Source organism: Lampris incognitus, unplaced genomic scaffold (genome assembly GCF_029633865.1).
Source record: "Lampris incognitus isolate fLamInc1 unplaced genomic scaffold, fLamInc1.hap2 H_5, whole genome shotgun sequence".
NCBI lineage: Eukaryota > Metazoa > Chordata > Actinopteri > Lampriformes > Lampridae > Lampris > Lampris incognitus.
Genome location: NW_026611080.1, coordinates 131,069 through 146,692, shown reverse-complemented (window position 1 = coordinate 146,692; position 15,624 = coordinate 131,069). Strand labels below are relative to the sequence as shown.

Here is a 15,624-nt window from a genome sequence, read left to right as displayed (position 1 = left end):
GAGCTCAAGTGACGATTACACACTGTCACTTAGGAATGAGTAGCTACACAAAAAAAGGAACAACAGACAAAATCTCAAAATAAACATTTAAATGAGCAAGTTGGTTGTGGATAAGTTTACATCAAAAGGTGTAGAGCAATAAAATCCAGTCAACTGATTTGTATTTATTTACAGCCTGTGTGGGATGATCATAAAAACCACCATATATATTCTCTGTTTCATATGTTTAAAAAATGCGTTTTGGAGGTAACGCACTCGTCCGGCTCCTGTGGACTCAGAAAATTGCAAACCGTGCCGAGTGTTTGGGTTCCCGTATGTGTGGGCCATGTGTTGTGCATCTCCACTTGTACTGTATGTGTCAGTGTACAGTTTAATTACGGAGATTCAAATGTATCGTTTTGTAATCTTACCGGTGAAAACTGTGTTAAAAAACACCACAAGCCTTGCCTCTCCTAACTCCAATTGAGAGAGAGCTGAAATACAAAAGGGAGCTGTCTTACCGGTCTATATCAGACTATTGAGTCATCTCAGCATGAACACACAGACTAACCAAACAGCTTGACATGGATACCTTTATGATCAACTGCAACACATGGGCTGACGTCTGTGATTTTTCCTGTGGGAGGCAGTGTCCTTTATACCCTCTAAATTTAAAACTATAGATCAGATGTTCAGCATGTCGCGCGGTGCACCAGTCAGTCCCCACTTGCTTCATACCCCCCGGCTCATGCCAGCTCTGGGGGACTGCCCGGTACGAGACGTCCCTCTGTGTCCATCCCTGTCCTCCTGCTCCCGGAGGGACTGGGCCGAGGGCTGTGTAGGAGGTGAGGGTGGGGGGTAGGAGGGAGGTGGGACATTAAGATGAGGGAGGGAGGGCAGCAGGGGCCGGGGGGAGGTAGGAAGCGGTGGAGGGGTGGCCGACAGGGCGGCGGTCGAGGGCTGGTGCGAAGAGCGCGCACGTTGGGAAGTGGCCGGCGAGGTGTGGGCGCTCCGGGCGCGCGGCGGCTCGGGAGGGCAGTCACTAATTTGCTCCAGCAACGAGGGCATGTCTCCCTCGATCTTTTCCAGCACGGCGGCCATTTGCTTCTCAATTTGCTCAATGACACTGTCCATTTGCCAATCGCTGGTGGTTGAGCTGTTCCCGCCGCCTCCCATTCCCATGCCTCCGTGATGTTCCAGCCCTGTTCCGTACATCCCCATCCCTCCTCCGCTGGCGTATAAGGAGCTGTACGGACTTCCATAGCCCCCTGCCATCCCCAGCCCAGTGGCGCTAACCTCTGGGTTGTATGGCGTGGCATGGCGGCCCAAACTTGCTGAGCTACCTATTGTGTAGCAACCCTGTCCTGTTGCAGGGCCTCCCCTGGCTATATTAAGTTCAGCACTGTACCTGTCTGTCCGCCTGGTATCCCTGTCCCTTCTCACCATGGGGCTGGCATCACTCCTCATCCTCACCCCTGGTCCTATATCTACTCCAACTCCAGCCCCCACCCCTGGTACCGCCGCCACTCCGACAGGCCTCTCTGCCACCGCCTCAGGGAGTTGGGTTTGACACCAGCTTCCGTCGCCATCTTCCTTTTTGTTGCCCTGCGTGGCCGGCCTTGTCTCGGGTAAGGCCGCCGCTGCGGTGGGGCTAGCTGGCGAGGCCGCGGGCGGAGGGGCGTGGAGTGTTGCGGCCATTTTACGCCTACCGCTGTTTTCAGGAGAGGTGGACGTGTGTTTCTTTTCAACATTAGATGCTGGAGATGGGCTTGAGATCTTGCTGGGTTTAGGGGTTGCCGTTGGGTTCGGCGCGGATTCTTGGGCAGATTTAGTTTGACCTAAATTTGCAGCCATCTTCCTGGCTCCGTCGGCAGCCGTTCGTTTTATGCTAACCTTATCAGGATCTGCCCCTGTCGATTTGGGGGTGGAATTCAATTGGCTTGGCTCACAGATGGGCTCCTTGGCATCTGTCGGGGAAGCGCAGACAGACGGAGCTACGCTCACCTTTACCTCCTCCTCTTTCCCTGCTGCCTTCCTCCCCTTCTCCTGATCCGCACCTGCCTGTCTGTTTTCAAAGGTCACCTCTAAGGACACGTCGCTCAGTGTCGTTCCCTCTTCGCTCTCCCCCTTCTCCCCCTGGGTCTCACCCCCTGTCTCTTGGGCCTCACACTCTCCTTCTCCCTCTCTTCCCTGTTCCTCCCCACGTGCTTCTGCCGAGCTGTCCATCAAAGCCTCGGAATTCCTCAAGCGCTGCATGAAGGTGGTGACACGAATCGCTTTCTGCAAAGCACAGAGACAGAGAGAGAGAGAGAGAGAGAGAGAGACAGACAGAGAGAGACAGAGAGACAGAGAGAGAGACAGACAGAGAGAGACAGAGAGACAGAGAGAGAGAGACAGAGAGACAGAGAGAGAGAGACAGAGAGAGAGAGAGAGAGAGAGAGAGAGAGAGAGAGAGAGAGAGAGACAGAGAGAGAGAGAGAGAGAGAGAGAGACAGACAGACAGACAGACAGAGAGAGAGAGAGACAGAGAGACAGAGAGAGAGACAGACAGACAGACAGACAGAGAGAGACAGAGAGACAGAGAGAGAGAGACAGACAGAGAGAGACAGAGAGACAGACAGAGAGACAGAGACAGACAGAGAGAGAGAGAGACAGAGAGAGAGAGAGACAGAGAGAGAGAGAGAGAGACAGACAGACAGACAGACAGACAGACAGACAGACAGACAGACAGACAGACAGACAGACAGACAGAGAGAGACAGAGAGACAGAGAGAGAGAGAGAGCAAGACAGACAGACAGAGAGTGAGAGAACAAGGAAAAGGAGAGAGATTGCAAGGATGGAATAACATGAGATTTATTCAGCTTCAGTTCTAAATGCCAACACTGACCTGTTTCCTCAAATAAACACCTCTGAGATGTTAGTTGCTCTGGCCAAGCGCCAAATATCATCACCGAGGATAAGCGTCGATAACACTTTGAATTACAGGCCATTCATTACATCGAAATAACCACATAATATATGAGTAAAACAGACATGATTGAACTACTCAATCACAGGCCATTCATTATGAAGAAATAGCCAAGCAGTATATGAGTAAAGTAAATGTAAGGGAACTATGATGAGAGGTAATTCAGGAATGAGGAACACGTTGTCGCTTCACCTCATGTACTTGCGCACATGAAATGAAACGAAATGCCGTTTCCCCCAGCCCACAGCAGTGCAACATACAGACAAAAACACGTTCCAGAACTACGAGCAAACACATTCAAGCTAACACATATATCCAAAATAAAAAATAATCACTGTCCAAGGGAACAAACGCCAGCCAGGATGACTGTCAGAACCGCCGGTCTGCATGGGCTAGCAGTTAGCCTAGCCTGCCCCGCTTCTGCGTCCTGTCAGACCACCCCTCCGTGTTTCCCCCTCGGGCGCAGCTCCAGGCAGGGCCTGTGGTCCCCGTGGCAACCGGACGAAGCAGACCAAGCCCTCCCAGCCGATCCAGCAACAGCTCTCCCAGCCAGGCACCCGTGACACACCACCCCGCACGCCACACGACGACGCCAAAAACACCACAGTCAGCGCCGGGTGAGGCCGCCGCCAGACCGCCCTCGGTGTTATCGGAACCGCCGGTCTGCATGGGCTAGCAGTTAGCTTAGCCTGCCCCGCTTCGGCGTCCTGTCAGACCGCCCTCGGTGTTACCCCCTCGGGTGCAGCTCCGGGCAAGGCCGCGGTCCCTGAGCCCACAGCGCAGCTGACCAAGCTCTCCCAGCTGATCCAGCACCAGCTCTCCCAGCCGATCCAGCACCAGCTCTCCCAGCTGATCCAGCACCAGCTCTCCCAGCTGATCCAGCACCAGCTCTCCCAGCCATCAGACGAAGACAAAAATGTAGACGCAAACGTGGACAAAGACACTGCATCGACGGTACTGGGTGAGGCCGCCGCGAACGTGAATTCGCGCCGCCATTTTTCCCACACCGGAAACGGACTAATGACTAATATATGAATACAACAGGATCTTTTCTGTAGCTCTAGATTGCTTCCTGGTCATTACAGTGTGATGTTAAATATAATCTACATCTAACACCGTACAGGATGATCAGAATCATGTTTACTGGCCATGTGGGTTTGCACAAACATGGAATTCGACTCCGGTTTCAGGGCTCTCACAGTGTAACTTAACATAGAATGACAACACGACACCACAACAATCTAAATTCACACATCACACACAAGTGTTTTGTGTCACAGGGGTAAATAGTAATTATCTGTTAGCACACGAATATCAGGTGACTATTGAACGTGGTGCTGTCTTTACTGTGGTTATGTTGCTCAGCAGGACGTTCAATATTCGCCTGTTATTCAATTTGTACAGATAATTACTGTTTTCCCCTGTGATTTAAAACACATGTTTGGTACAGTGTGATGTGTGAGTTTATCCCATGCAGTGTTTGATGTAGATTATATTTAACATCACATTATAATGACAAGGAAGCAAACTAGAGATACAGGAAATCCATCCATCCATCCATTAGCCGAACCGCTCATCCTGCTCCCAGGGTCGCGGGAATGCTGGAGCCTATCCCAGCAGTCACTGGGCGGCAGGCGGGGAGACACCCTGGACAGGCCGCCAGGCCATCACACAGGGCTCACACACACACACACACACACACACACAAACACACACACACACACACACACACATTCACACCTAGAGACAATTCAGTAAGGCCGATTCACCTGACCTGCATGTCTTTGGACTGTGAGAGGAAACCGGAGCACCCGGAGGAAACCCAAGCAGACACGGGGAGAACATGCAAACTCCACACAGAGGACAACCCCCAAGGGTGGACTAACCCTAACCCTAACCCTAACCCTAACCCTAACCCTAACCCTAACCCAGAACCTTCTTGCTGTGAGGCGACGGCGCTAACCACCGCGCCACTGTGCTGCTCAAATATAGAAAATATACTATTTTATTCATATATTACCCATGAATTACCTCTCATCATAGTTCACTTGTAAGTTGTGAGTTACTCGGTTATTTCTGTGTATTGAATGGCCTGTAATTTAAAGGGTTACCCAAGCGTGGGACATAAAAGCCCGTCGAGGCGACGTGACTGCGTCATCATACTAAAGCACTGAGATGCAACTCTTGTGAGGTTGACACAGCACAGAGAGACTGGTGCCGGCTGGAGACTTCCAGGAGCATACGGCAACTTGTGGCCCCGCTTTAAAACCACCCCAAGAAATATTCTGCCCCCACAGATACCCCTTGACTGTTTGCTGACGGGCCGAGGTGGGTGAACAGATAGGTGTAAATCTGCTCTGCAAGTGAGAGATGCTGTCTCATGCTTGCACCTATCGGACCCCCGCCTGTCTGCCAACACTGAGGGGGTATTGGGGCAGAGGGGGTGTAGGGCTAAAACCTGTTTGTCAAGGCCAGGGCACTGATTCTCTGGAAGTGGAAAGCCATTTGGAGACATATATATGTATATATATTTCACTGATTAAAGTATGGCAGAGGTGGGACCGGTCATTGTTTTCCAAGTCACAAGTAAGTCTCAAGTCTTGACGCTCATGTCCCGAGTCAAGTCTCAGGTCCTAAACTTTGAGTTTCAAGTCCTAAACAAGTCATTATGTGCTCTTTATCAGATTTAATGCCATTTCAACATTTTAATAACAGTGTGCTAATCGATGTACTAAATTTACACAAATCATGAAGGCTTTTTAAAACTCGTATTTATTATATATTGGTTCAAAATGAAGAGTTGATTAGCTGCACACCTTGTAAAAGCATTTTGTCCTTGGGCTTGGAGAAGGTATTAAGTCCTTCAAGTCCAGCTCAAGTCCAAGTGAAGTCACGAGTCACCGGTGTTAAAGTCAAAGTCAAGTTGCAAGTCTTTTTCAGTGTTGTTAAATCAAGCTTTTAAGTCATCAAATTTGCGACTTGAGTGGGATTCAAGTCCGAGTCATGTGACTCAGGTCCACACCTCTGCGGCATTGCTTAACCGGGCTGCTTCTCTACGTGACACTGAGGCACGGCATGGGGCAATGAGCCGGGAATCACTTCAGAGGAATGACAGAGGGCCAAGACAGTCCAAATAACTGCGTCTCAATACAGTCCACAGTGGCCACTTCCCCCTTTGTGTCTCCTTTCCTTCTCCGCGTCTCCTCATCGACACTGATCTATACACCGGACGGATAGCAGGCAAGCGCTTGCTCTGGTTCTGCAGTGCTTTGCCTCGTATCCACCGCTTGGATCTGATAGATGAGTGCATCTGAGGAAGCGGGAAAGGTGGAGGAGGAGGCCACTTTGAACGTCTGAGTCTCATCCAATGAAGAAAAGTGGGACAAGAGCGGATGGAAGTCTTCTGGGACAGGCTGAGGGACAGCGGGCGGGACGAGAGCTTATGAAGAGAACCCCACCAACCTGGCATGACCAAAACATCTTTGTGTCTCTACGGCAAATTTAATTTTAACTTCAAGTGTGTGTGTGTGTTTGTGTTTTTTGTGCACGGTAAAGATGATGCAGATTAGTTGATCATTGCCTGACAAGTTCACTGATCAACCAAAAGGAGACATTTTTCTGATTCAGGCATCAAAGATGTTTCTGTTTTGTGTCATGCCAGACTGACTGTGAGTTTCTGCCCATACTCTGTCCTCCTCCCATTCTCTCTAACACAGTGGGCTACAATACCTTCAGCTCCTGGGAACCACATGGAGGGAGAGAGAAGAGGGTTTATGGCTGTTACTTCCGGTGTCGGGTCAGAGCTACCCTCTCCATCCATCCACATCATCATTATCAACAATAGCATTACCATCACTGCCACTGTCGCCATTAAAAGAACATCAGAAACGTCATCCAAAAAAAACTTCAGATGGTACCTTCCCCTGAGTTGTACGGAGCCAGAAGAACATTACATCGTCATTACAAATCAAAACAATCGTTATCATCTCTGGTGATGTTTTTTTTTAAAATTTCCAGTTAGTACTACTAACTACTCTCCTTCATCAGCACATCCTTCTCCTCTTCATCCTCCTCATCTTCTGCTTACTTTTCATAATCAACAATATTTACTGTCCTGAAGAAAGTCGGCGTGAGAAAGTGATCCTACCCGCCATTTTGCCTTGGCGAAGTTCTTCTCAAACTGGGCACATACGCCGTCCTTTAGGTTCTTCTCCGATGCCCCGTTCCCGGCGATCCTGACACACAGCAAACAAACATACAAGTGATCGTGTCTGCTGCGGATGTGTCTCAGAGGATCATTCCGATATTCCTCCAACCTGGTTCTTATTTTCACAGTCTTTTCCATCGTACGTATATCAGTTATGATATAACTTGCTCACCATTTTCATTCAGTAGATGTCGGACAGGGGACCACCGCTGGACTTCAGATTTACAACGTTGTCTTATGGGACAAGTGAACAGGAGTGTTAAACGTGTCCTTTAAACAACAACCCCCCCCCCCCCTAGTGTCTCAGTCAGACTGTGTCCATGACTGTCCATCATCTGTGACCTCTCTGTTGTGCTGGCCGGCTAGTTTATGGATGGTTACTACTACCTACGGTAAGTATAGGCTGCTACTTCCTGCAGGTAAACCAGGAAGTAGATCAGCAATGAGAGCGACCATTGATCCTATTGGATATTTCAGGTAATTTACTTTTAACTTTCACTTCCAAATACGTGGTTCAGTTGATTGGGTTCGATCGGACTTATTGAAACATGCCACTTGTGTTCCGTTGTCCCATAAGACACCGTTGTAAAGCTGAGTCCAGCCGTGGTTCCATGTCCAAAATCTACAAAATGAAGCTGGTGAGTGAAAATATATCATAACCGATACGTGCGATGACTAAAACTATGAAAGTAAGATTGGAATCACCCTTTAGAATAGGTTTTGGTACAGTGTGTGTGTGTGTGTGTGTGTGTGTGTGTGTGCACAGATGCTTACCACTCATGCCAAAGTGCATCCTGTGCTGTGATTCTTAGCATCTGGTCCACCTCCATCAGTCTGCAAACCAACTCCTTAGCTGGAAGGAAAGAAAGGAAGAGAGAGAGAGAGAGAGAGAGAGAGAGAGAGAGAGAGAGAGAGAGAGAGAGAGAGAGAGAGAGAGAGAGAGAGAGAGAGCGAGAGAGAGAGAGAGAGAACAATATCATGTGGATTATTTCACATCAATTCAATCACATGCTACCAAAAAAAGGGAAAAATATGACGTAGGCCCTTTACATACATAAAACCCATCCAGTATTTCAGTTTAAAAGTTGTGCGAAAACCGCGTGCGTGCCGTTGAACCGCTTTAGCCGGGTGTTTACTGCCCCCGCGTGGCAGAGCTGTGTACCTGCAGGGGAGATGTCGTCCCAGTATGGAGAGTCGAACTCGAACTCGCCAGCCACAATACGACAGAAGATGATGCGGTTGTGTAGATCTGTGTTTTCTTCCTCCGTCTCGTCGTAAAAAGGAGGGTTTCCTGATAAACTAAGGGAGGAGGTGAGGGAGGACAATACAGAATGGCAGGGAGAATTTCACTCGCTGTGTGCGCGTGTGCCTGCATAAACAAGACTTACATACCGGATCGGTCGAGGCCCGGCTTACCAACGACCACCACCGGTACTGTTCACCAGCAGGGTGCCGGTGGAAACTATGCTACTGCTGGGCGAAGGGGAAGGAGAGGGGGAAGGCATGTCCGGAGGCAGCGAGAGAGGAGGAAGGGTGGGCGTGTGGAGGTGAGAGTGGGGAACTTTGAATGTCGGCTCTATGACTGGTAAAGGGAGAGAGCTGGCTGACATGATGGAGAGAAGAAAGGTGGGCATACTGTGTGTGCAAGAGATGTGGACATGGGTGGAGGAGAGATGCTGCGTATACTGGGAGGAGGATGCTGAATGTGGAGCTGCCAGGGACGAGGAGACGAGGAAGGCCAAAGAGGAGGTTTATGGATGTGGCGAGGGAGGACATGCAGGTGGCTGGTGTGACAGAGGAAGACGCAGAGGACAGGAAGAGATGGAGACGGATGATCCGCTGTGGCGCCCCCTAATGGGAGCAGCCGGAAGTAGTAGTAGTAGTGGTAGTGCGTGTGTGCCCGTGTTGACCTGTCGGCCTACAGCTATGCATTCAGTTTGGTTGATGTGCGATCGCAAGAGTGACTTTGTAGACTTACAGTATGTACATGATAACACCCACAGCCCAGCAGTCCACTGGACGACCGTACCGATGGCGGGCCACCACCTCAGGAGCTACGGGAGAGACAGAAGAGCGCGTTTACACGCAAGTTAGAAACTACATTGTAATCAGACTAAGGTGATTATTGCAACAGCCACGTAGAGCCATGTGATTAACATGGCTATGTTTTCATCAGTCACTTGATTGACTGTGGATTGTATTCACCTTAATCACAGGTCCTAATCACAGGTCTTAATCACAGGTCCTAATCACAGGTCTTAATCACAGGTCCTAATCACAGGTCCTAATCACAGGTCCTAATCACAGGTCTTAATCACAGGTCCTAATCACAGGTCTTAATCACAGGTCCTAATCACAGGTCTTAATCACAGGTCTTAATCACAGGTCCTAATCACAGGTCCTAATCACAGGTCCTAATCACAGGTCTTAATCACAGGTCCTAATCACAGGTCTTAATCACAGGTCTTAATCACAGGTCTTAATCACAGGTCCTAATCACAGGTCCTAATCACAGGTCTTAATCACAGGTCCTAATCACAGGTCCTAATCACAGGTCCTAATCACAGGTCTTAATCACAGGTCTTAATCACAGGTCTTAATCACAGGTCCTAATCACAGGTCTTAATCACAGGTCTTAATCACAGGTCTTAATCACAGGTCCTAATCACAGGTCTTAATCACAGGTCCTAATCACAGGTCCTAATCACAGGTCCTAATCACAGGTCCTAATCACAGGTCTTAATCACAGGTCCTAATCACAGGTCTTAATCACAGGTCTTAATCACAGGTCCTAATCACAGGTCCTAATCACAGGTCTTAATCACAGGTCCTAATCACAGGTCTTAATCACAGGTCCTAATCACAGGTCCTAATCACAGGTCTTAATCACAGGTCCTAATCACAGGTCTTAATCACAAGTCTTAATCATAGGTCCTAATCACAGGTCTTAATCACAGGTCTTAATCACAGGTCCTAATCACAGGTCTTTCAGAGAACTGGTTGTTCGCGTGAACCAGAACGTTTCTGGGATCTGACCCGGGAATGGAAGACGAAGAACAAGATGGCGAGCAGCAGGAAACGGATACTTCTTTTTTTTCCCTAGGAAATGTACAACACAAAATGGCATGGTACAGTGTCTCGCACAGGTATCCAGGCAACAGGCAAGCCTTAAGATGGGCTCATACAAAGCAAACGGGTATAACGAGCGGTTAGAATGGGGGGAAATAATGGACATCTAAATAAATTATATATAAAAAAAAGAAAAACAGGAGTGAGTAAGGGGAGAGAGCTAGGGGCGCCCCGCAAGGTCAAGCTTCTCAACCACACTGCGTCTTATGACAAATACAGATATTTGGTTTTGTTTTCATGAATCTATTTCTATGTATATGCATTTTTCCAGGGACGATGATCGTACCGATCGCTGGTTCATGTGTTGGCTCTTTTACAGGCATGCCAAACACAACATTTTCTTTTGCTAGATTAGAGAACTTAAACAAATTTAGGCCATAACCAATCACGCAAATCTTCCCAAAAAGCATGAGCAAATTTTACATTCATAAAAGAGATGATCGGTTGTTTCGACGTGTTCGTCACAGAATGAGCAATTGTTGTGATCTAAACCAAATCCATCCATCCATCCATCCATCCATCCATCCATCCATCCATCCATTATCTGAACCGCTTATCCTGCTCTCTGAACCGCTTATCCTGCTGGAGCCTATCCCAGCAGTCATTGGGCGGCAGGCGGGGAGACACCCTGGACAGGCCGCCAGGCCATCACAAGGCCCGCCTGCCCACACACACACATTCACACCTAGGGACAATTTAGTACGGCCGATTCATCTGACCTACATGTCTTTGGACTGTGGGAGGAAACCGGAGCCCCCGGAGGAAACCCACACAGACACGGGGAGAACATGCAAACTCCACACAGAGGACGACCCGGGACGACCCACCAAGGTTGGACTACCCCGGGGCTCGAACCCAGGACCTTCCTGCTGTGAGGCGACCGCGCTAACCACTGCGCCACCATGCCGCCCCTAAACCAAATCGATGCCTTAAAAATTCTGCAGAGGGAAGCGGACACATTTCTGGAGCGAGACCGAACCAACGGTCATATTCAGTGAAACGAAGGCGTTTTAACATCCTGGAGTTTTTGGACGGGCAAAAAAACACAAAACAGAAACGGAGACAACGTCTTGAACACAAGCGAGGTCACACACAGCGTAACTTAAGATCCAGTTATCCAGCGAGTCTTGCTAACTTAGATTATTGGAGAGTTCACATTATTGCAAACACACATAGACAAGACACCTTGATGCAATCGATCTATCATCTTAATTTGAATATTTGGCAAAAAACCTGGTTTTTAGCCGCATGTGAACATAGTCGGAGGGAGGCAGAGAGAGAAATATTTTGCAAGAGCGAGCAAATGAGAGCAAATGAATAAAGGTCCGGCTTCTCCATTTGCAAACCATTATACCACATTCATCACTGCGGCCTGCGTACGCCACATCCTTCTTTTTCACTCACTCGTTTCCCATTTCTTTGTGTCACCCTCTTCCTTATTTATGAGTCTAATTAGTCAACACAGCATTTGTTATAAACAACTGTGCTGGCCTCCACAGAGAGCACCAGGCCAAAGCACAGCATAGCACTCCAGCTTGGCCTCACATGAACCACAACGAGCGAGAGAGAGAGAGAGAGAGAGAGAGAGAGAGAGAGAGAGAGAGAGAGAGAGAGAGAGAGAGAGAGAGAGAGAGAGAGAGGGCGAGCGGGCATGACAGGAGCTGTGGATGGAGAAGAGGAGCTTAGGAATAAACAAAGAAGAACAGATGCTTGAGTTTCTGGGTTCCTGTCTTTTCTTGTGTCTGAACGACTGTCATCTTAAATCTGCGGATGTTGAGGTTGTTATGCAATGCAAACACAACCGAGGTTAAAGCAAAGGGAATGGAAAGGGAGGAGAGAGAGAGAGTGAGAGAAAGCAAGAGATAGACAGACAGAGGGCGACAGAAGGCATGAGATTGCAGGAAAGAGAATGAGATAGATATGAAGATATAGCGAGGTAGAGATAGAGTGAGACAGATGTTGAGAGGGGGAGATATTTGTAGAGTGAGATAGCGATGGAGTGAGAGACAGAGTAAGATATGAATAGAGTGAGAGAGGGATGAGAGTATCATAGAGATAGGATGAAACAGACAGATCGAGTGAGACAGTGATAGAGGGAGCGAGACAGAGATAGGGTAAGATGCACTGAGAGAGATAAAGTGAGACAGTGATAGAGTGAGCAAGACAGAGATAGGGTTAGATGGAGTGAGAGAGAGATAAAGTGAGACAGTGATAGAGTGAGCGAGACAGAGATAGGGTTAGATGGAGTGAGAGAGAGATAAAGTAAGACAGTGATAGAGTGAGCGAGACAGAGATAGGGTTAGATGGAGTGAGAGAGAGATAAAGTAAGACAGAGATAGAGTGAGCAAGACAGAGATAGGGTTAGATGGAGTGAGAGAGAGATAAAGTAAGACAGAGATAGGGTTAGATGGAGTGAGAGAGAGATAAAGTGAGACAGTGATAGAGTGAGCAAGACAGAGATAGGGTTAGATGGAGTGAGAGAGAGATGAAGTAAGACAGAGATAGAGTGAGCAAGACAGAGATAGGGTTAGATGGAGTGAGAGAGAGAGAGATAAAGTGAGACAGTGATAGAGTGAGCAAGACAGAGATAGGGTTAGATGGAGTGAGAGAGAGATAAAGTGAGACAGTGATAGAGTGAGCAAGACAGAGATAGGGTTAGATGGAGTGAGAGAGAGATAAAGTAAGACAGAGATAGAGTGAGCAAGACAGAGATAGGGTTAGATGGAGTGAGAGAGAGATAAAGTAAGACAGTGATAGAGTGAGCAAGACAGAGATAGGGTTAGATGGAGTGAGAGAGAGATGAAGTAAGACAGAGATAGAGTGAGCAAGACAGAGATAGGGTTAGATGGAGTGAGAGAGAGATGAAGTAAGACAGAGATAGAGTGAGCAAGACAGAGATAGGGTTAGATGGAGTGAGAGAGAGAGAGAGATAAAGTGAGACAGTGATAGAGTGAGCAAGACAGAGATAGGGTTAGATGGAGTGAGATAAAGTAAGACAGTGATAGAGTGAGCGAGACAGAGATAGGGTTAGATGGAGTGAGAGAGAGATAAAGTAAGACAGTGATAGAGTGAGCAAGACAGAGATAGGGTTAGATGAGTGAGAGAGAGATAAAGTAAGACAGAGATAGAGTGAGCAAGACAGAGATAGGGTTAGATGGAGTGAGAGAGAGATAAAGTAAGACAGATAGAGTGAGCAAGACAGAGATAGGGTTAGATGGAGTGAGAGAGAGATAAAGTAAGACAGAGATAGAGGAGCGAGATAGAGATAGGGTTAGATGGAGTGAGAGAGAGATAAAGTAAGACAGATAGAGTGAGCAAGACAGAGATAGGGTTAGATGGAGTGAGAGAGAGATAAAGTAAGACAGATAGAGTGAGCAAGACAGAGATAGGGTTAGATGGAGTGAGAGAGAGATGAAGTAAGACAGAGATAGAGTGAGCAAGACAGAGATAGGGTTAGATGGAGTGAGAGAGAGATAAAGTAAGACAGAGATAGGGTTAGATGGAGTGAGAGAGAGATAAAGTGAGACAGTGATAGAGTGAGCGAGACAGAGATAGGGTTAGATGGAGTGAGAGAGAGATGAAGTAAGACAGAGATAGAGTGAGCAAGACAGAGATAGGGTTAGATGAGTGAGAGAGAGATAAAGTAAGACAGAGATAGGGTTAGATGGAGTGAGAGAGAGATAAAGTGAGACAGTGATAGAGTGAGCGAGACAGAGATAGGGTTAGATGGAGTGAGAGAGAGATGAAGTAAGACAGAGATAGAGTGAGCAAGACAGAGATAGGGTTAGATGAGTAAGAGAGCGATGAAGTAAGACAGAGATAGAGGGAGCGAGATAGAGATAGGGTTAGATGGAGTGAGAGAGAGATAAAGTAAGACAGAGATAGAGTGAGCGAGATAGAGATAGGTTAGATGGAGTGAGAGAGAGATAAAGTGAGACAGAGATAGAGGGAGCGAGATAGAGATAGGGTTAGATGGAGTGAGAGAGAGAGATAAAGTGAGACAGTGATAGAGTGAGCGAGACAGAGATAGGGTTAGATGGAGTGAGAGAGAGAGATAAAGTGAGACAGTGATAGAGTGAGCGAGACAGAGATAGGTTAGATGGAGTGAGAGAGAGAGATAAAGTGAGACAGTGATAGAGTGAGCGAGACAGAGATAGGGTTAGATGGAGTGAGAGAGAGATGAAGTAAGACAGGGATAGAAAGAGGTAGATATTGAGATGGAACGAGACAAGAGACAAGATGAGAGAGACGGTGTGAGGTGGAGTGAGATATGGATGGAGTGACACAGGGGTTAGAGATGTAACAATGCAAAGTAAATATTCAGAATTGCACAGACGATGCATCTTAAGGGACGACTTTGCTGATTTCCCCCCCTCATCTCCGTCTATATTGGGGTGTAGTGTGAAAAACGCCTGCAGTTGCTGTGAGTGTTCTCTGTGTCTCTGGGACGTAGTTGCAAAATCTGTCCTCCCGGCACCAGTGTCATCATTTGATGTGTCGGTGACGTAGCGGGTGACAAGGAAGAACTACGGACAAGTTCAGCCTGGATTTCTAGTCTCCGCCTGTGCCTCTTCCGGGGGCGTGCTCCAGATGCACTCAAAAACAAAACTTTCTTGCAAACGAACTACGTTTCCAGCAGTGAATATGGCATCCCAAAATATGAGTGCAGAGGATTTTATGGACGAGAAACCATTTCACAGTGTTTTGGCTGCCACATAATCCAACCGTATTTATTCAAGCCGGGGAATACAACCGAAGAAATGAGAGGTATGGCTGGCAGGGAACCATCCAGAACCTCAGCTGCGGAGTAGAGGTCTTCACGGGTCCACCCAAACCCCGAGACCCGACCAGGATACCTATGGGTTTGGATCCATGTTTTATACAGTCAATTGGGTCCGGGATGGGTCCTGGGTCTGTTTAACATTATGCCAGGAGTGTTATTTGTTATTGGTTGATATACTAACCCTGTGCCCTGGAAGTTCTTTGTTCCCTCTCCCTCTCCCTCTCCCTCTCCCTCTCCCTCTCCCTCTCTTTCTCTCTCTTTCTCGTGTTGGTTTTCGCCTCAGGAAAAAAAGGTTACTACTACTCAACCTCCCCCATTTGTGACTCATTGACACCTTTACATTAAACTGGCTTGGTGGCAGCATTTACTTGATTCACGTTCGGCCCGAAGATGGATTACATTCAAGATCGTTGCGGTATTCCTTACAGAGAGTGGCCCTGTGGAGCTATTCTACCGTCGGACCGCCACCGGGTTAAGGTAGCAGTATGGCGATTACACACAGAGAGCCCCGGAGCAGTGGCGCTTGACTAAAATTGAGACTGTGAACTCCTTTCAGA

The 15,624-nt window shown here is 48.0% G+C and overlaps 1 protein-coding gene across 1 annotated transcript in view; it reads right to left on the bottom strand.

Moving 5' to 3' along the window:
- Positions 1 to 711: 711 nt before the first annotated feature.
- LOC130132004 (calcium/calmodulin-dependent protein kinase type II subunit beta-like) overlaps positions 712 to 15,624 on the bottom strand; it is a 26,803-nt gene continuing 11,890 nt past the window's right edge. The window contains exons 2-7 of the mRNA XM_056301727.1: positions 9,134 to 9,209; positions 8,318 to 8,454; positions 7,930 to 8,008; positions 7,096 to 7,183; positions 6,678 to 6,686; positions 712 to 2,259 (exon numbers count right to left, since the gene is read on the bottom strand). Coding sequence (XP_056157702.1) covers positions 712 to 2,259; positions 6,678 to 6,686; positions 7,096 to 7,183; positions 7,930 to 8,008; positions 8,318 to 8,454; positions 9,134 to 9,209 — 1,937 coding nt within the window. The remainder of the gene's footprint in view (positions 2,260 to 6,677; positions 6,687 to 7,095; positions 7,184 to 7,929; positions 8,009 to 8,317; positions 8,455 to 9,133; positions 9,210 to 15,624) is intronic.